Source organism: Hemitrygon akajei, chromosome 4, assembly GCF_048418815.1.
Source record: "Hemitrygon akajei chromosome 4, sHemAka1.3, whole genome shotgun sequence".
Classification (NCBI taxonomy): Eukaryota; Metazoa; Chordata; class Chondrichthyes; order Myliobatiformes; family Dasyatidae; genus Hemitrygon; species Hemitrygon akajei.
Window position 1 is genome coordinate 53,558,067 of NC_133127.1, and position 23,660 is coordinate 53,581,726.

General features: G+C 41.4%; 1 protein-coding gene across 1 annotated transcript in view; it reads left to right on the plus strand.

The window, feature by feature from the left end:
* Window positions 1-23,660, plus strand: part of adamtsl7 (ADAMTS-like 7) — a 491,555-nt gene that overhangs the window by 444,311 nt on the left and 23,584 nt on the right. Inside the window, exons 11-13 of the mRNA XM_073042603.1 lie at window positions 1,856-2,089; window positions 19,724-19,853; window positions 21,218-21,422. Coding sequence (XP_072898704.1) covers window positions 1,856-2,089; window positions 19,724-19,853; window positions 21,218-21,422 — 569 coding nt within the window. The remainder of the gene's footprint in view (window positions 1-1,855; window positions 2,090-19,723; window positions 19,854-21,217; window positions 21,423-23,660) is intronic.

A 23,660-nucleotide genomic window follows, 5' to 3' on the forward strand; every position in this document is an offset into this window, starting at 1 on the left:
GATTGGCTAGGTGGTGGTTGTTTCCTCCAAAGCAGTGGAAGTTTTAGGGGAAATATTTCCCTAATCAGAAAGGTCCATAACTGGTATGTAGATATTAAGCAATTACCAACAAAAAGGAGTTATACAGTCCTACCAAGTATCCCCATCCTGGAGGCATGGAAAATGTGTTCTTCAATACCTTCCCCCACTGACCAAACAGATAATTTATCCAAAGTGGTCATGATCAACTTCACACTCCCCCCACTCCAGCAGCCCAATCCACAACACAGAGTGTAATCATTCTTTATGCACCTGACACTACCGCCTTACCACCATTTGCACTGGTTGCAGTCATTTACCCATATCCCCAGCCTCAACAACCTGTTGAGACCTGTGGCCATTCCTACTATCCAATCCTACCCTCACCTCCTCAAATCCAGCCAACCTAGCCTCAGTCCAAATTCTCAGTTGGCTGTCGAGCTATGGCTGCAGTGGAGCTAAAGTTTGCAATGTGCATCACTCTCTATTGATCTTTCCACGCTATTGGCAACACTAGCCAGGCATAACTACTAGTGTACACTGGAACATCAACCCATATGTCCACAAAGCTTTCACTTCATGATTTAGTTTTAAATTTAGATTATTTTAATATTGTGACTCTCTGCAATTTCCAAGCAACAATCAGGTTCTTGAACCTGGGTGCACAGTTCTAATCTGACCTCTTCCACTACCATGGACTAGTCTCGGACTGGGTTTTCTTTAGTACTAATGCCTTTGCTCAATTTTACCTCTCCTTATCATTTCACTGCCTTTTACAATTTATATTTTATTCTAATTTAAAGATACAGCTCAATAACAGGCTGTTCTGGTCCAATGAGCCCACACCACCCAATTCGACACATATTCTGTGTGTTGTCTGTACCTATGTGCCTGTGAAGTGCTGCAAGCAAGATTTTCATTGTACCTGCATCGCACCATACTAGTGCGCATAACAATATACTCAACTTGACTTAATTGCAGACTGTGCAATTTCTCAGAGCTCCTCCTGCTCTCCCAGTTACTTCATGGAAATGCGGGGGAAGCTTATACTTATTTCAGAGAGCCATCCTTCACTTAGTCTATGTCCCAGTACGTCCAAAGTTAAAAACTAAATTCTAATCCCTTCCCACTAAGAAAATGAGAAAAAAACTAATGCAGAATAATGTAGGGGTAGGAATGCTGCAGCATGTCAAAATCTTGAGGCTAAGTGATTTTGCAGCTTCTTCCATTTTATTGATAATTAATATGTCATAAGTAATGATTTATGTACATTTTGTTTTGTTGACAGCTGAGAGCTGCTCTGACGAATGTTGAGCTTTCCCCATATGACTCAAACAGCACGTTTTTCTTCTATTTACTCCTTTCTCAGAATCCAGCATTGCTGGCTACGCCAGTGTTTATTGACCATCCCTCAGTGCTCCTAAACTAAGTGCCTTACTGAAACACTTCAGAGCATTATTTTTAAAAATCTATCACTTTGACCTGAATCTGGTGTCACATGTAGGAGATACGGGGTAAGGTTAGCAGGTCTCCTTACGTGCAGGACAATAGTGAACCAGATGGCATTTTATAGGAATCCGATAGTTGTATGCTCATTATTGCTGATCTAAGTTGTTTATGTCTTAATTCCGTATATTAATTTAATTCAAATTCTACAGCGGTCACGGTGGGATTTGAACCTGTGTCTCTAGATTGTTAGCCCAGACCTCTATATTACTAGCCCAGGAACCTAACTACTCTGCCACCGGTATACCAATATGGCCCACTTGGGTGGCCCTTTTTTTTGGATTTTGATCAATGCCAATTGAAAACTCAAAACCCTTTTCCCCTGTTCCAGAAGAAGCTCTGAATGGTCAGTTGTCATACGGAGTTGATGGTGAAGTGTACGTGCTACGCGAAAAGGAGGTGGGAAACTTTGTAAGTGGGGTCGATGAAAATCAGCTGCAATCCAGAAATTACCAGAAGAATCCCGAAGAAAGGCTGAACGCTTGGGGAGAGGGGCCAAGGAAAAAGAGGGAATTCAACTGGAAACTATTTGGAAGTACAGAATGCACCGTATCTTGTGGTACAGGTGAGAAATGATACCAAATTTATTGTCATTCAAGTACGAAGTTCAAAGCATTGGCAGAAAACTGTCAGAATAATGTTGCAGTAAGCAGAGCTGTAAAGATTTTCCAGTTTTTGCTTTTCTGAAACCCCATGTATTATGATAGAAGTGCTTTTGATGTGAATCCCTATCAGATAGCTTTACACTGGAGAAGCATATTGAAATGGCTGCACCTTAGAGGCACAACTAAGTGGCATTGACAGGGTTAATATTCTGTTATTTTTAGTTCTCCGGTGTTTGTTTGAAGCTGGTTTTTCCAAGTTTAATGTGAACCCTGCCATTCTGTTCCAGTTTGTTTCCTTGAATTCTCTCTCATTTTGCCACTCATTTTGAATTTTTAAATGTTTACACAAGAATAGATACAAGATGCTGTCAGTGTGGTGCAACTTGCCAGTGTAAAGTATGGTTGAAGGGAATAATTCATGCATATTAATGTTTCATATTATCTGGGGAAGGAAAGAACAATAGTGCTGTTTGATAGTTAAGATAAAAAGAGTGGGAAGAGCTGATGTCTGACATCAGCCCTTAACCAGCACCCTCAGTTTTTCTTCTCTCTCTTGCACCTTCCCTTTCCTCTCCATTCACAAGAACTCTCCCACATTCCGCACCACCCCAACCTGCCATTCTCTTGTTCCTAGACCGAGGACACTCCTCACTCACTCTCAATAATCTCTCCTTTGGCTCCTCCCACTTCCTTCAAACAGAAGGTGTGGTCATGGGCACTCGCATGGGTCCCAGCTTTGTCCACCTGTTTGTCGGCTACGTGGAATAGTCTATGTTCCAAGCCTACACTGATGACCTTCCCACACTTTTCCTATGCTACATCGACAACTGCATTGGTGCTGCTACCTGCACCTGTGCTGAAATCATCGATTTCATCCACTTTCCCTCCAACTTCTACCTTGCTCTCTAATTCCCCTGGTCCATGTCTCACACCTCCCTTCCCTTCCTGGATCTCACCATCTCACTGTCTGCAGAGACAGTTTATCCACCGGTGTCTATTACAAACCCATGGACTCTCACAGCAACCTGAACTACACCTCGTCTTTCCCTACCACTTGTAAAAACGCCTTCCCCTTTTCTTAATTCCTCCATCTCCACCGTATCTGCTCTCAGGGTGAGGTTTTTCATTCTAGAACAAAGGAGGTGTCCTCCTTTTTCAAAGAAAGGGACTTCCCTTCCTCCACCATCAATGCTGCCCTCAACCGCATCTCTTCCATTTCACGTACAACTGCTCTTATCCCATCCTCCCGCCACCCTGCCAGGGATAGGGTTCCTCTTGTCCTCACCTACCACTCCACCAACCTCCACGTCAGCACATAATTCTCCAAAACTTCCACCACCTCCAATTGAATCCCACCACCAAGTACATCTTTCCCTCCTCTCCCCGCACTTTCTGTTTTCCACAGTGATCACTCCCTACATGACTCCCTTGTCCATTCGTCCTTCCCTACTGATCTCCCTCCTGGACTTAACCTTGCAATTAGAATAAGTGCTACACCTGGCCCTATGCCTCCTCCCTTACTACCATCCAGGGCCCTCAACAGTCCTTCCAGGTGAGGCGACAGTTCACCTGTGAGTCTGTTGGGGTCATTTACTGTGTTCAGTGCTCCCAGTGTGGCCTCCTGTACATCAGTGAGACCCAACGTAGATTGGGGGACCGCTTCACCGAGCATCTACACTCCATATGCCAGAACAAGTGGGATCTCCCAGTGGCCACCCATTTTAATTGTACTTCCCATTCCCATTCCAATATGTCTATCCATGGCCTCCTCCACAGTTGTGATGAGGCCACACTTGGGTTGGAGGAACAAAACCTTATATTCTGTTTGGGTAGCCCCCAACCTGATGGCATGAACATCGATTTCTGAAACTTCCGGTAATGTCCCCCAATCCCTACCCCTTCTCTGTTTCCCATCCCCTTTTCCCTCTCTCATCTCCTTGCCTACCCATCGCCTCCCTCTGGTGCTCCTGACCCCTTTTCCTTTCTTCTGTCTCTTCCACCAATCTACTTCCCAGCTCTTTACTTCATCCCTCCCCCTCCAGGTTTCACCTATCACCTGGTGGTTCGCTCTCCCCTCCCTCCACCTTTGAAATCTAATCCTCAGCTTTTTTTTTCCAGTCCTGCCGAAGGGTTTCGGCCTGAAACGTTGACAGTACTTTTTTCCCGTAGATGCTGCATGGCCTGCTGAGTTCCTCCTGCAATTTGTGTGTGCAGCTCATTCCATGCTAATAGACATCTACAGAGAGTGGGAAATATAACTATATTTACGGGCTGTGATCCAGTGCCATTTCAGTATACTCACAATGTATTGATCCTTGTAAGCAGAATAGGACTAAGAAGATCTTTGCATAATTCAATGCTTTTCTGTTACACAGTAGAGCTGAACAGAAATATGACAATGATCAATCCCAGTTTGCCGTGGGTCTATCTGTATGGAAATGCATGGACATGTGCAGTGGTGTTCTAAGGTGTAATGTGTATTTAAGCATCACAATATTGCAATGATGAGTCTGGAACAAAATATGCATTGACATCTGTGCATTGCTAATTAACATGTCTCTTGAAGCAAAGAAATTTCAGGCCCTTGATTCATGTATCCATGTTGGATATACAGTCGGCCTTTCTTATCCGCGAGGGATTGGTTCCGGGACCCCTCGCGGATGCTCAAGTCCCTTATTCAACCTGTCTCAATGCTGTGGATCTTAGGACCCAGCGGAACCCCAGACCTGATTTAACCTGGCTCAGTGCAGTGGACATTTGGACCCAGCGGCAGAGATCTGAATCCGCGGTGTTTCTGTTCACGAAAATAATCACGATCATGACTGAAAATAAAGTGGAAATAATAAAGCGATCAGAAAGAGGTGAAACGCCATCGGTCATTGGAAAAGCGTTAGGCTACGTCGGTCAATGATTGGAACAATTTTAAAGGATAAAGTGAGAAAGACTCTGCCCCAATGAAAGCTACAATTATTACTAAGCAATGCAGTGGTTTAATTATTGGAGTTTGGGGTATTTGATCCTCTACATCAACCCGGCACGGTGGAGAGCACACTCTGAAGTGGTCTGTCATTGGATCGAACTCGGGAACTTTTGTTCCTGAGCCCGGCGCTGAAACATACGTTCTTAAGTGTTTTATATGCATAGAAAGGTAAAATATATGCTATATACTAAGACAAACGTTTGACTAACTGATGCTAAATAATACCAGATGTACCTGTTCCGACTTACTTAGTAAGAGAACTTACGATTTTTTCCGATCCTGATCCAGGATAATCCATGCACATCCTCCCGTATACTTTAAATCATCTCTAGATTACTTATAATACCTAATACAATGTAAATGATATGTAAAATAGTTGTTATACTGCATTGTTTAGGGAATAATGACAAGAAAAAAAGTCTATACATGCTCGAACAAGTGCTGGAAGAGCACTTCCGGGTTTTCGCGATTCACGGTTGGTTGAATTCGCGCATGCGGAATTTGCAGATAAAGAGGGCGGACTGTATTGCACATTATATATAAGTCCTTCTTCCCCTCTACTGGGACTGTAAAATCATGAGATTACGCAGTCATGATTAGTTGTGTTTTCTGTGCATATCATGATCCGTACAGGCTAAGTATCTTAAGGCTAATTATTTTTTAGTGAACCCGAATTCTGCTTTGTAAGTTATCATGTCAGGAGTGATTCAGTGGAGTTAGCTTTGCCTCGAAGAATCGCTATTTTATTTATCTCATGTACTCAAAATTCAAAGTTCAAAGTCATTTAGTATCAAAGTATGTATACTATATACAACCTTGAAATTCATCTCCTTTCAGGCAGCCACAAAACAAAGAAACCCCAGAGAACCATCAAAAAAGACCATCAAACACCCAAAGTGCAAAAGAAAATCGTGCAAACAATAAAAGTAAGCAAATAACATTCAGAAATGAAGTTCACAGAAGTGAGTCCACAGCCACGATGCCAGTCACAGCAAATCCAAGAGCCCGTTAGCTTCAGGCCACAGCTTCAGTTTAGCATAGAGACAAGTAAACCTTGCAGAACAGCAAGCTGAACGCCAGCCAGTCCGACCTTTTCAATCTGACCCAGTTCCTCGCTCTCAAATCCAGGTCCTGCTGCTTCAATACACTCTCAGGCTCATGCCCCCCTACTTTGATTCGGCCCATACCTGACCTTTCCAATCTGGCTTGGTAATTAAATCAGTCAAACCTTTGGTCGTTCCTCACTCTCAGACCCAGGGTCTACCACTTCAATACACTTTCGAGCCTGGGCCCAGCAACTGAATTCAGCCCATACCCAACTTTTCCAATCTGGCCTGGCATTTAAATTGGCCAAGCAGCGGATCATTCCTCTCTCTGAGGCCCAGGCCCCGCTGCCTGCACCCTGCTTCGCCTCAGTTTTGCCACTTCAGATCAGCTGCAAGTCTACTCCAGTAATGACCAAATATTGGCTCGCTTCCTGTTCTCGGGCCCGGGCCCCACCACCTCGACTTGGCCACTACATACCACACGCAAGTATCCTGGCCTTCGAGACATGCTGCAAAAATGCCATATTGTACAGGAAGTTCAAAAGCTCAACTGCAGATGAGAAATGACAGGTTATTGATTGCAGTGATTGTGTTTAAGAACAAGTGTGAGTAATAAAGTAGATAACAGTTGTGTTTTTGCCAGCAAGTCATTGCTGTGCTTCACCAGTGCCATCTTAAACCAGAAGTTCGGGACCTTGCTATGCATCATCTAGTTTTACAGCTTTTATAAATCTTTCTACTCTTCAGAGGTAATTAGATGACTGGGAGGTCTTTTTTGGAAATCCTGATATCATAACTTAGATCATAATATAAATATAATTACTAGCATACCAACTAACTTGGATTGGGTATTAATTTTCAATGGACAAATGCTTAGGTAGCTCAGCAATTTACATTGAGAATCTAAACTGCATTTTAAATCTAAGCTTTGCTAGTAAGTAATGTGTTAAAAAAAAGAATGTGTTCAGTTATTGACTAATTGCTTCGTAATACATATTACTGCATAGTCAGACTTATGAATAATATCTACATACATAAGTGTGTGGTGAATAATTGTGGCCAAATCATCTTCTTGCTTGCCTTAACTAATCAAAACCAAACTTCAGTCCCTTCCCTGTGCATATGTTTCAGATTTCCGCTGCCTTTGTACATTTTATCCTCATTGAATCTTTCCTACATTCCTTGGCCCATCCGTTAAATTTGTCCAGATTTTTTGTCTAGCAATCTACCCTTCACAAGTAATTCCTGAACATAGCTAGCTGTTGGCAACAAATTTTATAATCTTACAAGAAGTCTCTCTGCTGTATTCTTTGTGAAGAATGAGTGTAGAATGACTCTTTAGAATTGTAGTCACCCTTCATATTGAGCTTTCTTCTCCTTCCTGCACCAAACCAATTTTTCTTCCAGCTGTCTAATTTGTCATTAATTCCATTTCTTCAATTTCAAGTAAGCTTCATAACTTCTCTTTTACAAAGTGATTCTATAATTTCCATTGCATTTTAATGACCCGGTGCTAGGGTTTGCCTCTGGAAATCAAACGATACCAAGCTGATTTTATGGTCATTCATGTTAATGAATGTAAAAATCACAGAATAGGAAACCAGCATTTGCAGGGATCAAATAATTATGGATGAGGGAAGCCATTTGGCCCATCCTTCCAGAGCAATACTTACAGCTATTTGATAAAGGATTCCAGGGATTTCTCCTGTACTTCAATTGCGCTTTTGAAATAATGTACTGTATCGAATAAACTCTTGTTGGGCTTCCAGCTGGGTACAGGTATTGATTTTAAATGTTTTTTCAGTGACAAATTCTGCCATCTTCATCAGGGATAATGCCTCAGTATGTCTAGTCTGGCGGTATTTATACCCCTGTCGTCCACCCTTTTGATTGGTTAGTCCTCATACGATCAGGTTTCTGTTGTCCCACCTCATTTGCAATCAAATTTCAGTTCTTACTGAGAGCAAGGCCTTTGTCTTTGTTAAAATTCTTTTCCCCTAGTTTGATTTCAATGTACTGTGTGATTGGATGAATCTGTAACAAATACACAGTCAGTCTTATACCCTCACGCGGTCACACTTACTCTGATAATTCGAAGAAAAGTTAATGATAATCACTCCTCAAGTTTCCATTTCATAATTTTAGGTTTCCTTTGTTCTTTTCTTATTGTATTTAAATAGTTGGGGGGTTTTCTCATACCTTTAATATGTCTTTTCACTAGCACTACACTTCCAAGTTTCTTCCATATTTCCTCACAAACTAGACAGACTTCTGATTCTAGGAACATCCTTCTTGTTTCCATGATAGTTTGCTCTGTCAGCAATGTATGAATACTTTTCTGTTTCTTGTTTACCAGAATGAGGTGTAAATCTCAAAGTATAAAGTTGGCTCACTACTTCCTCTGATTTATATTCTACTGTCCAAACTGTGCAGTTACCATTGGATTCCCTTTGTTCATTTCTGCTGATTGGGTAAATAGATTAAAGTCTAATAAAACTTCAAGGTCTCTTAACTTTTTTACTTGCAAGATTATTCATTTTTATAAAATCTTTTGCATTCTTCAACCTTTATGTAGCTTTTTTTTTACCTGTGGCTGTATTATGTTATATCTTGCTACTCATTGATATTTCTTTTCTAACACGTTCTTTGAAGCAACCTCTGCAGAGACCAGCAACAAGACTGGTGCCAACCAATCTCAAGTGACTGCCTTCTTGGTTCTGGGTGTCAAGTCATCAAGGGCTTCAAAGCCTGAGTTGGATGTGAAAGGCAACTTCGTAAAGTTTACAGCCTGCAGTAAAAAAGTTATTTTTAACCAAGTGCAGTTATCTTTCACTGCTGTGTCTCTGATATAACTGCAACATGATGCCAGAATTTCTTGCATTTGGGTACTCAATATTGTTTTGTTATTAGTTTTGATTCATTATTGTCATCCTCGCACATTATCCAGACAGATTATTCCACACATCGAGGTAACAATAAGGTAACTAGAATGCAGAATTCAGAATATAGTGTTACAGTTACAGAGAACCACAAACATGAGATTCTCTGCAGATGCTGGAAATCCAAAGCAACACACACAAAACACAGCAGGTCAGGCCACATCCATGGAAATTAACAAACTGTCAATGTTTCAGGACAAGACCCTTCTTCAGGATTGAAAAGGAAGGGGAAAGTTGCCAAAATAAAAAGGTGGGGAAGGGGAAGGAGGCTATCTAGAAGGTGATGGGTGAAGCCAGATGGGTGGGAAAGGTAAAGGGATAGAGAGGAAGGAATCTGATAGGAGAGGAGTGCGGAACATAAGAGAAAGGGAAAAATGGGGGCACCCAGGGGAGGTAATAGGCAACTGAGAAGAAGTAAAAAGCCAGAGTGGGAAATAGAAGAGGGAAGGAGGAGGGAAAATATTTTTACCGGAAGGAGAAATCAATATTCATGCCATCAGGTTAGAGACCACCCAGATGGAATATAATGTATTACTCCTCCACCTTAAGGGAAGCCTCATCTTGGCACAAGAGAAGGCCATGGACCAACATGTCAGAATGGGAATGGGAATCAGAATGGGAATGAAAATGTTTGGCCAGCGGGAAGTTCAGCCTGTGGTGGAGGGAGCGGAGCTGCTCGACGAAGCTGTCCCGCAACTTACAACGGGTTTCACTGCATTGCAAGCACCGGACACAATAGACAACCCTAGTAGATTTGCAGGTGAAGTGTTGCCTCCCCTGGACGGACTGTTTGCAGTCCTAAATGGAGGTGAGGGAGGAGGTAAATGGACAGGTGTAGCACTTTGCCTGCTTGCAGGGCTAAGTGCCAGGAGGGAGATCAGTGGAGAGGGACGAATGAACAGGGAATTGAGGAAACAAATCCCTACGGAAAGCGGGGCAAGGGGAGAGATAAGGATATGTTTGGTGGTAAGATCCCTTTGGCTCATAGGATGGTGGTAAGGACAAAAGGAACTCTATCACTGTTAAAGCAGAGGGACGATGGGATGAGCACAGATGTTCGGGAAATGGAGGATATGCAGGTGAGGGCAGCATCAATAGTGAAGGAAAGGAATGCAGTTCCTTGAAGAAGGAAGACATCTCTAGTGACCTGGAAGGAAAGCCACATCCTGGGAACAGATGCAGTGGAGATGAAGGAACTGAGAAAAGGGAATGGCACTTTTACAGGAGACAGGGTGGGAAGAGGGATAGACAAGATAACCGTTGGAATCGGTGGGTTTATAAAAGATGTCACTCATCAGTTTGTCTCTGGAGTTACAGACAGAGAGGTCAAGAAAGGGGAGGGTGGTGTCAGAAATGGACCAAGGGAATTTAAGGGCAGGGTGGAAATTAAAGGCAAAGTTGATGAAATTAGCTAGCTCAGCATGGCTGCATGAAGCAGTACCAATGCAGTCATCTATTTAGTGGAGGAAGAGTCGGGGAGCATTACGGGGGATGGTTTGGAACATGGACTGTTCTACATAGCCAATGAAGAGGTGGGCATGGCTGTGGCAATGTGTGTGCCCAGAGAAGCCTAGAGCAAGTTGGAGGAGCCAAAGGAACAACTGTTGAGGGTGAGGACCAGTTCTGCCAGCCAGGGGAGCGTGGTGGTGGAGGGGAACTTGTTATTTCTTTTATTGAGAAAGAAGCAGAGGGCTTTGAAGCCTTCTTGATGGGGAATAGATGTGTGTAGGAACTGGGCATCTATGGTGAAAATAGGCAGTGAGGATCAGGAAATTGGAAGTTACTGAGGAGATCGAGAGGTAGTGCAGTACAGGCAAACAAATAAAGTGCAAGGGACACAACAAGGTAGATTAGGATATCAACCATTCACTGTTTTGAGTCTGATAGTGGCTGGATTAAAAATAAACTTGATCCCAGCTGCACATCATGCTTTCTCAGATATAAGTAGTTCATTAGCTGTCCTCTAGAATATCCCACTGCTCTAACAATACAGAAGGACAACAGCAGTCACATTTTACCACCCATTGGTAATCAACCAATAACCCTAAAATCTGCTTTTACACAATGCCACAGATGGTGAGGAATCATGCCCAGAGATGATCTGTCTGTCCTCTAAGTATGTCAGTTTTCCTACCCCCCCCCCCCATACCCATTCTGCCAGTGCCTTGTTAATGCCACAACACAATATTAATTCTGCCTGCACTACATCATACAGCCAAACCATCAGTGACCAGTACTTATAGTTGTCCCTCCTGTGGAAACTCAGAAGCTTGCTAATTGTCAAAGACTGAAATGTCATTGGGACTTAAGAACAGAGAAATAAACATGAAAGGTTGAGAATGAGGATCTCATGAATGTTATTTTTAATTTTCCATTTGCTTTCAAGTAGATATAATTTGTGATTGCTAAATGAGTTTTTGCTTATTTTAATGTGATCAAAAAGTAATAGCAATGCTCAAGAAGCGCTGAAACTTAATTTAAATAAATTATTCTCCTATTTAAGTCATTCCAAGTTTGTCCAGGTCCAAGTCCATAGCTCCCTCAAAGTTTGCTCAGGATGGTTAAAAAGATGCATGGTGTGCTGGCCTTCATTAGTTGGATGACTTAGTTCAAGAGCCTCAAGGTGATGTTTCAGCTCTGTAAAACTCTGGTCAGACCACACCTAAGAGCATTGTGTTCATTTACGCTAACCTCATTAGATGGATGGAATGAAGAAGGTTTAGAGTGGGTGCAGAGAAGATTTACAAGGGTGCTGCTGAGACTAGAAAGATAGAGTGAGTTGGGGCTTTTCTCTTTGGAGTGATGAAGGGTGAGAAGTGACTTGATAGAGTCATGTAAGATTATGAAAGGTGTAGATAGAGAGGACAGCCAGCATCTTTTTTTCCTGGGCAGCATTGGCCAATACCAAAGCACTTCCATTTAACATGAGTGGAGAAAAGTTTAGGGAAGATGGTAATGGTAGATTTTTTACACAGAGAGTGGTAGGTACCTGGCTAGGAGTGGTGATAGAGGCTGCTAAAATAGGGACGTTTAAAAGACTCTTAGATCGGCATATGAATTTAAGCAAAATGGAGAACTATGGGCTGTGTTAGGAGGGAAAGGATAGATTGATTGTGGAGTAGCTTTATATTGGTCAGCACAACATCATGGGCCGAAGGGCCGATGTTGTGCTGTAACTGCTCTATGTTTACTTTTCTCTGACTACAGCAATTTCTTACCCAATTCTAGCACTTCAAGACAGTCATATTGGGCCAATTAGCATCCATAAATATGTAATATGGCTGAATTTGTAACTGCAACATTTAGTAGCCTCCTGAATTTATTAAATTTGCAACTATTTTAGATATTACTTATATAAGGATAAAGTACAAACAACTTTGAGAAATTAGTAAGAACGTTGGTTGCCTGATATTTATTAATCAACAGGGTCCAGAGTTATACGTGCGCCACATTCAGTGAGAATTTTACTCTGCTTCGTTGTCAGTGGGGTATTGGACCACATATTTTAAAATAGTCAATCCAACAAGATTTTATTGTGGAGTCAATGAACTCATGCCCATGCTATCAGGACAGTGATCTGGTGGAGAAGAATACCCACCTATTGCAGAATAGACACAATTCCAATTGAGCTCTCTATTCAGATACTTATTGTGATGTTGTCGACTCGTTGTGACCCTATGGATAGTGTAGTTGTCCATAGGATATTCATGGCAAGATACCAAAGTAGATTACCAGGCTTTTCTTCCATGTAGATACTGGGCCCTGACTGGATTTGAACTCAGGACCAGCCACTACACCACCAGCTGGGCTAGTTACCGCAGGGTGGAAAGTAGCCTCCATGTCTTTCTGCATAACACATTTTCATCATTCAGGTGTCTTCTTGAGTAAACCAATGCAGAATAGTGCTTTGGCATCTCAAGATACCCACATCAGAAACAACATAGTGAAAAATAACACTCTGCATTGCCTTTGAGAAGTGGCTATTTTATGCAAGCAGCAAGGTCGGAGGTTGATGGATGAACATAATCAAATACCATTGCAGACAAAACTCCCTGTAATAAAGGCCAGGTTGTTTGGAACCCTTTTAAGAATATGATCAATGGATGGTTTATAATCAGAGATATACTTTTACATTTTCAAGCTGCTGCCTTTCAGACAGTGCATCCTTCACATTCTGTGGAACAATGCACCTGGTCAGACATTGCCAACAAAAACAGCCAATAGTTTTTAATAACTGGAGATTTCTCTTCTTCTCTAGTAACAAGAATAGCCATTCCAAAATACCTGACAGATAGCTGACCTACAAAAGAATAATAGACCTGTTTGTGCTTGGTCCTTGAAATTCTGTGCCTATCTTTACATGTTATGACCTTGTGAAATGTGTGGGGAACACTTAAATAGTTGAAACTGTGGGGTGCAGAATGGGTTAATGTGTGCAAAGACGTGAAACATGGCATTAGTATCACTGGCACTGACCAAAGTCTTAGAAGTAGTAGATGAAAAAGGGTGAAATGCACGTGCAACGGATAGAGTAGAGTTCTGTCAATTGGACGATATGTTAAACCGAATCCTCGTTGTCCTCCGAGGTAGGCAGGAAAGATCCCATGCTACTCTTTTGACACCAAGTCCTTCCGATGTCCAGACCACAATTATCCCTCAATAGTAACAATTGTCTGGTCACTTGTTAATGATGATGGGGCCTTCCTATGCACACTTTACCTGCTGTATTCCTCTATCTATTATAAGTGATGACACTTCCAAAATATGTTATCAGAGAAATAGATTGGACTTCCTAAAGTCGTGAAAGATGCTATGTGAAAGCAGGTCTTTTCTGGCTGGCAGCATTGGTCTTGCCTGCACCTGTATATAGGGCAGCTGACCTTGTCTGAGAATGTGAATTTGGTTAATACCAACATTATTCAGGTATTTCTGGCATGTAACAGGAGAAGGAGTGTCCAGAGACGGGCTGCCAGCTCATTCAGGATAACTAACAACTTTTCTTTGCAGTACTGGAACAACCCGATCATGGGAGGCTGGGGGAGGGTGTGTTTATAACAATAAGACTTAGGAGCAGAATTAGGCCATTTGGCCCATCGAGTCTGCTCCACCATTCCATCATGGCTGATTTATTATCCCTCTTAACCCCATTCTCCTGCCTGATCCCTGAAACCTTAAACATCCTGACTAATCAAGAATTTGTCAAGTTCCACTTTAAATATAACCAATGAATAGGCCTCCACAGCGGTCTGTGGCAATGAATTTCACAGATTCAACACCCTCTAGCAAAAAAAGTTCCTCCTCATCTCTGTTCTAAATGGACATCCCCCTATTCGGAAGCTGTGCCCTCTAGTTCTCGACTCCCCCACTATAGGCAATACCCCCTCTACATCCAATCTATCTAAACCTTTCAATATTCAATAGGTTTCAGTGAGATCACCCTCATTTTTCTAAACTCCAGCGAGTTCAGGCCCAGAGCTATCAAACACTCCTCATGCATTAACCCATTCATTCCTGCAATCGTTCTCGTGAACCTCCTCTGGACCCTCTCCAATACCAGCACATTTTTTCTTAGATAAGGGGCCCAAAATTGCTCACAATACTCCAAGTATAGTCTGACCTATGCATTATAAAGCCTCATCATTACATCCTTGCTTTTATATTCTAGTCGTTTGACTTCTTTACCACCAACTCAACCTGCAAGTTAACGAGGACTCCTATTCTCTTTATACCTCTGATTTTTGAATTTTCTCTTTGTTTAGCAAAGTCTAAGCCTTTATTCCTTCTATCAAAGTGCATGACCACACATTCCCCTACATGGTATTCCATCTGCCACTTCTTTGCCTGTTCTCTTCAAACTCCCTGCATCCTCTGGAATACCAGCCCCTCCACCTATCTTCACATCATCTGCAAACTTGGCCACAAATCCATCAATTACATTATCCAAATCATTGACATATAACATAAAAAGAAGTGGCCCCAACACTGACCCCAGCAGAATAGAACTAATCACTGGCAGCCATTCAGAAAAGGCACCCTTCATTTCACTCCTAGCCTCCTGCCAGTCAGCTAATCTTCTACCCAATTTTCTAATTGGCCAACAAATGAAAAAAATCTTTACCAGCCATTCCACATGGTCACTGAAAGGGAATCTAAAGGGTCTCACTGAGTTGTTTTACAGAAGCTTCCAGCATCCTGACATCACATTACAGTACTCTACATTATTAATATTGCAGAGGACAGAGAGAGGTTAATTTATGTAACCTGGAATTGTACTAAGGATCTAATTGGGTAAAGGTTTGATTTCCCAGTTCTCACCTTGCCTCCAGAGGAACAGGACTTTACAAATTACGCTTTTCAAGGACTTGACATTTTTGGGACTTTGATTCTCTTATATTGTGAGATTCCTGTAAAGTGGATCAAATTTTTCCCATGCAGTCCTTAGACAGTTAATATTATAGAGATATGTAACACCTGGCTAGGGAACATCCAAATTCCATCGATCTTACATTACTAGAACTAACACTGAATATGCCTCATTTACTTTTGAACTGTACAACAGTACATACTCATGTCAAAACGTATCTGCAGTACATTGCTATAAAAGACAAACTACATTTATAATATGTTTTCATTCATATTTTTTATAGTCAGAGTCACACAGCACAGAAACAGGAGCTTCAGCTCACTGAGTCTGCACAAAGCATCAACCACCCAGTTGCATTATTCCCATTTTATCCTCTTCACATTACTAGCAGTTCCACCTCCTACCTAAATACCAGGGGCAATTTTCAGCAGCCTAGTCGCTTTGGGGCACAGTAGATAATATTTCATTAGTTACCAATATGCACTCTGCTGACCTTCCACCACCATTTTCCTCGCTGCATTTCTGTGAGCCCAGACGGTGTTGATACTTTTCAGCGCACCTCTTCCGCTGAATGCTGGGAGGTCATCAACTGATTGAGTGCTTAGGAAGGAAAGGTATATCCCCGGCTCAGTCAAAAAGTTAAAATTTGATATTCCTTGATTGGATTTAATAAAAACAGCCAGTTGACTACTGATATTTAAATTTTTCTTTTAATTCCAGATATTAAAATAATATCAAAATTAGAAGAATAGGTTTGAAGGTAGAGTAGTGGTTAGCGCAAAGTTATTACAGTTCAGGGCATTGGAATTTGGAGTTCAAATCCGGCATCCTCTGTAAGGAAATTATACATCTTCCCTGTGGAATGTGTGAGTTTCCTCCGGGTGCTCCATTTTCCTCCTACAGTCCAAAGACATACCAGTTAGCAGGTTAATTCATCATGGTAAATTGGCCTATGATTAGACTAGGGTTAAATTGGTGGGCTGCTGGTGGCGTGGTTTGAAGGACCAGAGGAGTCTATTCTAAATAAATAAATAATTTCTTTTTTGCCAAGTTAAAAATAAATAACCTTCCAGCCTTCAGCCTTCTGCAATTGTTTTACAGGACTTGTTTTATTTTCTGCATTTTGGAATAATGATGTTATTGTCTTCATGTTATTGTCATATTGACGGTGTTTTGTTCTGTAATTAAATGTTGTTCTGGTGATACAAGAGAGACTGGAAATGTGGAGCAACACACACAAAATGCTGCAGGAATTCTGCAGGTCAGGCAGTATCTAGAGAGGGAAATGAACAGTCAGTTCTCGGTCTGAAGTGTCAACTGTTCATTTCCTTCCATAGATGATGCCTGACCAGCAGAGCATTTTGTATGTGCTGTCCTGTTGATAACTTAGATAGGGTACTCCCAATTCAAATGTGGTCTACTTGTAGTTATACACATAAAACAACTAAGTTAAAACATCTGCAAAGCAGATTACAGAGGTTTCATTGGTTACAGAAGACCCGACCTCCAAAAATACAACTTCATGTAAATTCTCCCATAAATTTTTTAAGTAATTTCTTTAAGACAGGAATATTGGTTACAGGAGTGCAAATATTTTCAGGGGTTAGTTAATTAAAAAGACAACCAGTCTTCAAGAAAAAATATTTACATGCATCTTCCACACTGTAAGCAAACAGATACATTGTCTTTAAGAATGCAGTTGCTGGTTCACAGTGTGAGGCCATATAAAATATTTAATATGGAAACTGAGAAGGCAAATCTCTTCCAAGAAAAAAAATCTGTTCCAGGGAGTATGCTTCTTTCTCTTTCATTCGAGTTTCACTATCCACACCCCCCCCCCCACAACACACTCCTCCACCCATCACCCAGTTTCATATCCCTCCTCCCACAAAATTCTATCTCCCTAATGCACCTCATGTTTTGAGATGTGCCCCTTTCCACAACTAGTTCCCTGTGTTCCTCTCCTTTATTTTTTTTCCACATTATCACCTTCCTTCCTGATCAGATTCCATATTTGCAGCCTTTTGTTTCCCTTTCCCACCATCCAGCCTTTGTCCCTACGTTTCCCCTCTCCCTTCACCCACCTATCTATCTGACCCCCCTTTGTTCTCTTTTCTTATCTACTGTCACCCACAGCCCACTGTCTCCTGACTCTACCCCTCCCCTCCCCCACCCCAACTGGTTCCATATGGCCATCTTATCCCTGCTCACCTGGTTCCACCTATCTCCTGCCAGCTGCTGCTCACCCTACCTTCTCACCTCTTACACTTGCTATCTCCCCACTACACAGTCTTGTGAAGGTCCTCCCCATCAACTCCATAAACGCTGTTTACTTGGTTCAATTAATTGTAGTTGATTTAGCTGAGTGAAATAAAGATCTTTCCTTTAATTATAGCAGACGTGAATCAGATTTGCAAACAGGGCAACCAACTCAACTGTGATTCAAAGGTTCAAAGAAAAAGATTCAATGGTTCATTTATTATCAAAGTATGTCTGCAGTATACAACTCTGAGATTCATCTTCTCCAGCTAGTCACAAAACAAAGAAAACCATGGAAGTCAGTTCAAAGAGAAACAGCAAACTGACCACCCAGCACAAAAAAAAGAATGGCAACACGATCATCAACCCCCTCCCCAAGCCCCTTTTCCCCTCACAAAATGCAACAAGAATATCGACCGCCACCAAACCCCCATCCCCCTGCATAAAATGCAACAAGAACATCTACCCCCAAATCCCCTCCCCGTAAAAATACACAAGAATATTGACCCCTAAATCAACCTCCCTGCATTAAAAAAGCTAACAAAACACAACAGGAACATCGACCCCCCCCCCAGACTCCACACTCCCCACACAAAACACAACAAGAACATTGACCCCGCCCTGCACGAAAAAACAAGAAATAATGGGCAAAAACACAGAATATAAAAACCATAAGATTGCGCTAAAGACCTCAAATGAAATACTTAGAATGCCGGCTGAAAAGCTAACACCATACAGAGAAAACCTTTATTACATATCAGATGATCTGGAGAATAGTTTTACTTAGCACACTAGGAGGTGGTCAGTTCTACAAACTCACACTGTACAATCCTTTATAATGAACAAATGGTTAGAGACCTACCCGAATTATAAGAAACCGCTGTTAAGTGCAAAGTACACTGCAAGTTGCAAATTGGACAACAACCTCATCATCCAGTTCTAGCAATCAAACTGAGTTTCATTTTGATATTTCTTGACTTTGTATATTTGTGCTTGTGTGGGTAGTCCATGTTGCTGCATTCAATGGGGAACTTGAACTTCAGCTGGTCTTGATCTTCAATCTTTAAAGTTAGTAGTTAAAATTTAAAAGTGGCGTGACAAGCAAAAGCGCTCATCAGCTTAAATTGGAACATCAGAACAAGCATCAATCATGGAGGCTCACAAATCTGTTCCTGCATTTAGCTACATCATTTTTTAAGAATTTATTTAGAGATGCAGTGTGGAATGGGCCCTTTTGGCCAAGCCGTCCAGCAATCACCAATTTAACCCTAACCTAATCAGTGGACAATTTACAATGACCAATTAATCTGCTAACCAGTACACCTTTGAACTGTGGGAGGAAACCAGAGGAGAAAGCTCACGCATTCTATGGGGAGGACGTACAAACTCCTTATAGTTGACATCGAACCGGTCCTGCTGAAGGGTTTCAGCCCGAAACTTCAACTGTACTTTTTTCCATAGATGCTACCTGGCCTGCTGAGTTCCTCCAGCATTTTGTGTGTGTTGCTGAGGTGACATCGGAATTGAACTCTGAACTCCAACACCTGAACTGTATTGGCACCACACTAACCGGTATCATGATTGCCTGGTACCTTAGTTCTGTCACTCGGAATAACCTGAGTTAACAAAAATTACCTTAGTAAAATGTAAGCTGGCAGTTCTGGTACATTGAGTCACAGAGTAATGCAGAATGGAAACAGACTCTTATGCCCAGCTCATCCATGCCAACCATGATGCCCCCAAAACTTGTCCCATTTGCCCCATAACCTGCTAAACCCCTCCTGTACATGTATTTACCCAAATGCCCTAAATGATGTTATTGTCTCAACCATTTTCTCTGCAGCTTGTTCCATATAGGCTCTACTCTCTGCTTAAGAAAAATTGCCTCTCCCTGAAGTTGAAAACTTTTGTTGTTTGCTTTATCTGTAGTAATGCATTCACTAAACAAGTTATGCAGATGTAGGAAATCCTCCTATTAATAATAAATATCTTTTCTTGACTTTTAGGGAGCCGTGTTCTCATCTTTAAGTGTGTTAACAGGAATACTCATGAAGAAGTATCAGAAAACTTGTGTGAAATTGCAATGAGACCAACACCAGAGGAAGAAGCTTGCAACATCCAGCCTTGTCCAGCTTAGTACGTTCACACAGACATTGCTTATTACATTAATTGTCTACAGTTAAAACTACACGTGTTTTGTGTTTATCTGCTGTTGATCTGAAGGGGAAGTGCAGTGCAATCACACACAGAATAAACCTAACTTAATTTTACTTTAAATGGAACCCTTCATAAAACTGGAGAGCAGTCTCCATAGTTTGGATGCAATCCAGCCAGGGGCCAGCAGAAACAGAGACTTAATCAAAGCCCCGTGAAGGCTATGAAATTGCAATGTAATAACAAGTAACCACTAGAGATTGAGCAGATGTAGCGAAAATGGAAGCAAAGTTTTCTGCATAAACATATAACACCTGGTAGTTCTATTGAATGATAATGGTCATGACATGGACTGATCTGATCTTCTGGGAAGATCTGCATTTGGCTCATTAGGATGAGGGTTGGTAGGCTGGTTTGGGGAGGCATTGAAACATATTATTCCCAGGATAAGCAAAGAGTGGGGTGGTGGGGAGCTGGACAGAATTAAAGCTCCCTCTCTCGTGTGGCCAAATAAAATACCTTAATATTAGCCAGCATACCATTTGAAGCATTTCCATTTCCCCCATCAGCCATAATCTGAAACAAAAAAAGTTCTATTTAGCATCTGCAAGGACACAAATTGGCGCAACTTTGCAAAACTTTTCCATCATCAAATCTTAATTTCCACAGAAATTGGGAATAGAAGTTTTCAATCAAAAACCCACTTACTTATTTAAAATAAATTTGACTAACCTGTTTTTCGTTTTCGGTTCTGAGCATTGTTTATATCACTCAACAGATCTCAGGGAAATCTTGAAGAATGAAAATAAAGCCTTTCCTCTGTTTTGACTTTTGCATGTTGTATGAAGGTCTTAAAGACACTGGGGATAGATACTCTGCATGGTTTTCCCTTCATCTGCAGTATTTCCCTCAGAATCCCTGAAAATTGTGGTGAAAGGTGAAACTCTGTGGAAAGACCTAGAGTTCTACAATGTACGAGCTTTGAAAAAAAGCATCAAGGATCGAGCGACCTGTGAACCCATTTAGCTTAGTTTTTTAATTACACATTCAGTTTTAGAAACATTTTCCATTGAGTATAAAAGGATTCTTGAGGATGTGAAAAGAATGCTTGCTTACTGTCCATCTGCTTTTTATTCTTTTACTGCCCTTATTTTCTATTATTTTTCTTTCCTTAGTTTATGCAACTCGCTGACAAGTGAGAGCTGCAAATATTAATTCACATTTCCTTGCATTTGCTTGTTTGTTGCCACTGATAATAATGACAACGCTGGAAGCATAGTTCTTCCTAGTGGTTTCTGATTTGGAGAGATCTCTTCTATTAACCAATATTATTGTTTTAATCAAAGTTGGGACCTAGGTGAATGGTCTGAATGCAGTAAGACATGTGGACCTGGGGTACAACATCGGCAAATTCTCTGCAGACAGGTCTATGCCAATCGAACGACCAGTGTTCAGCCTGAGAGATGCCGGCACTTGGAGAAACCGGAAACTACAGCTACTTGCCAGTTGAAAATCTGCAGTGAATGGCACATCAGGACAGAGTGGAGTGAGGTAAAGCAATCTCATGGGAGGACTGGCAGAAACAGTTGGCATAGAGGGCACAACAAGTTTTGTTCTGGCATCATAATTCATAGGAGCGGAATTTGCCCATTCAGCCCATCGAGTCTGCTCTGACATAACATCATGCCTGATTTATTATTCTTCTGAACACTATCTTGCTGCCTTCCCCCTAACCTTTGACGTCCTATTAATCAAGAACTTATCAACCACCGCTTTAAATATACCCAATGACTTGGCCTCCAAAGTCACCTATGGCAATGAATTCCACAGATTCACCACCCTCCTCGTCTCTGTTCTAAAGGCCTACACCTCCCATACTATAGGAAGCATCCGCTCCACATCCACTCTATCTCAGCATTTCAATATATGATACATTTCAGTGAGATCCCCCTTCATTCTTCTCCCAATGAGTACAGGCCGAGAGCCATTAAACACTTATCATACATTAGCCCTTTCATTCCCAGGATCATCTCCATCTAAACCTATATCTGGAGTACGTTAACAGAGGAACCATTTTCTCTCAGCAGTACTGAACATTAGTCAATCCAAGCCAGAGTGGTGAGAACCCAGAGCAAGTGATTTGCCTCCCATGTGTGGGGTTTTACCTGAAAGCAGCAAAAAAAAACTATACTGATCAAATTAGATAGTTGCACTTAGGATCCCTGCATCCATTATCATGTTAACCAATTCTAGCTAGCTGGTGGCTGTCTTGGGTCTGGTTTTGAGACATCAATTCCAACGCAATGTCGCCTTTTATCACCCTCTAGCTCATATTACAAATTCCAAAAGAGCCAGCAATTTAAAATGGTGTATGCCCATAAGCCTCCAATCAATGTACTTACCATAGATCTCACAGCAGCTAAAATAGTTTGGAGTGAAAACAAGTGATGCAGACTACTCACTCAGTGGAAACACATATCAAAAAAATGGTCAGGCTGTGGTTCAATCATATATTTCATTGGAATTGTAAAGGCAAGATCCTTTTCAACATTGATGCATTAACTGATAAAGCAATGCTCAGGATGCTTATCAAGCCCATGAACCAATATTCTTTCATCCACCAGTCAAGCCTGGTTCCTGGGCAGTCGCTCTTACTGCTGAAAAAATCTACTTGCAAATCAACTATCAATTACTATCCCATAATCTCATCTTGCTATAGAAATTTGGTTAGGTAGGCAGGTTTAGTGTAATTCAACTGGATTGTCCTGAATTAATAGAATTTCAAGAATTTTCAGGTAGGAATTGATTGGAGACAAGAATTATTAACCAGAAAATGGTCAGCCTGCTAATACCTGCTAGAGTAGCTCTTGATCATTTGAAGAGTCAAATTTAATTAAGAAGTTGCCAGCGAACTTTACTTCCCAAATTGTTATTCAACTACAGCTAACTCCGTGTGCTGTAGTTTCCTCCCACATTTCAAAGATGTATGGTTAGGGTTAGTGAGTTGTGACACGCTATGTTGACACCAGAAGCCTGGCGACACTTGCAGGCTGCTCAGCACAATCCATGCTGATTAGATTTGACACATTTCACTGAATGTTTTGATGTATGCATGATAAACAGACCTAATCTTTAATTTTTGTCTAATCTTTAAGCAGTGCTGGACTAACCAGCCCTAAATTTATTTCCTTCAGCATATTGGTAGGGTCCACAAGTGGCTGGATATTTCACATAGTGGAAGCTCAGATCAACAGCAGCCTGTATTATTCCCCTGAACCCTTACCATTACAGATGTCATTTTGGGCCCATTATTATAATTGTGCAGCACTGTGCAATTCACACAGTCCCGTAATGTTGCTTAATGTCTCTAATTACACTCTGCTAACTATATTTTCCAACGTTAATGTGGATCTTACCTGAGTCTGGTGGGTGCATAGGGAGCACAGTATTTAAGAGGTTAGATGAGGTTGACTTGATCACTATGGCCCTATTACCATGAGCAAGAGTACTTTACAAGAGGGGTGAAAGGCACAGTATAACAGAATAGTTAACGGCAACTCAACTTTTGGATGGAGAAACAAAAAAATTAACAGTTTCATTAGGTACAAAATTGAACTGTAAATTAAAATTCATAAGGAGATGTAAATTCCTCCATGTATTTATATTACCTTGTAATTTGTGTCATTGTAGGTTCTTAAACCCTTTTGGTGTCAACTCCCAAAAACAATAGCTCACTGCCTTCTAAAGACCAATAGTTTCCCTGATGATGTCAAGTTTTAATGGTCTTGT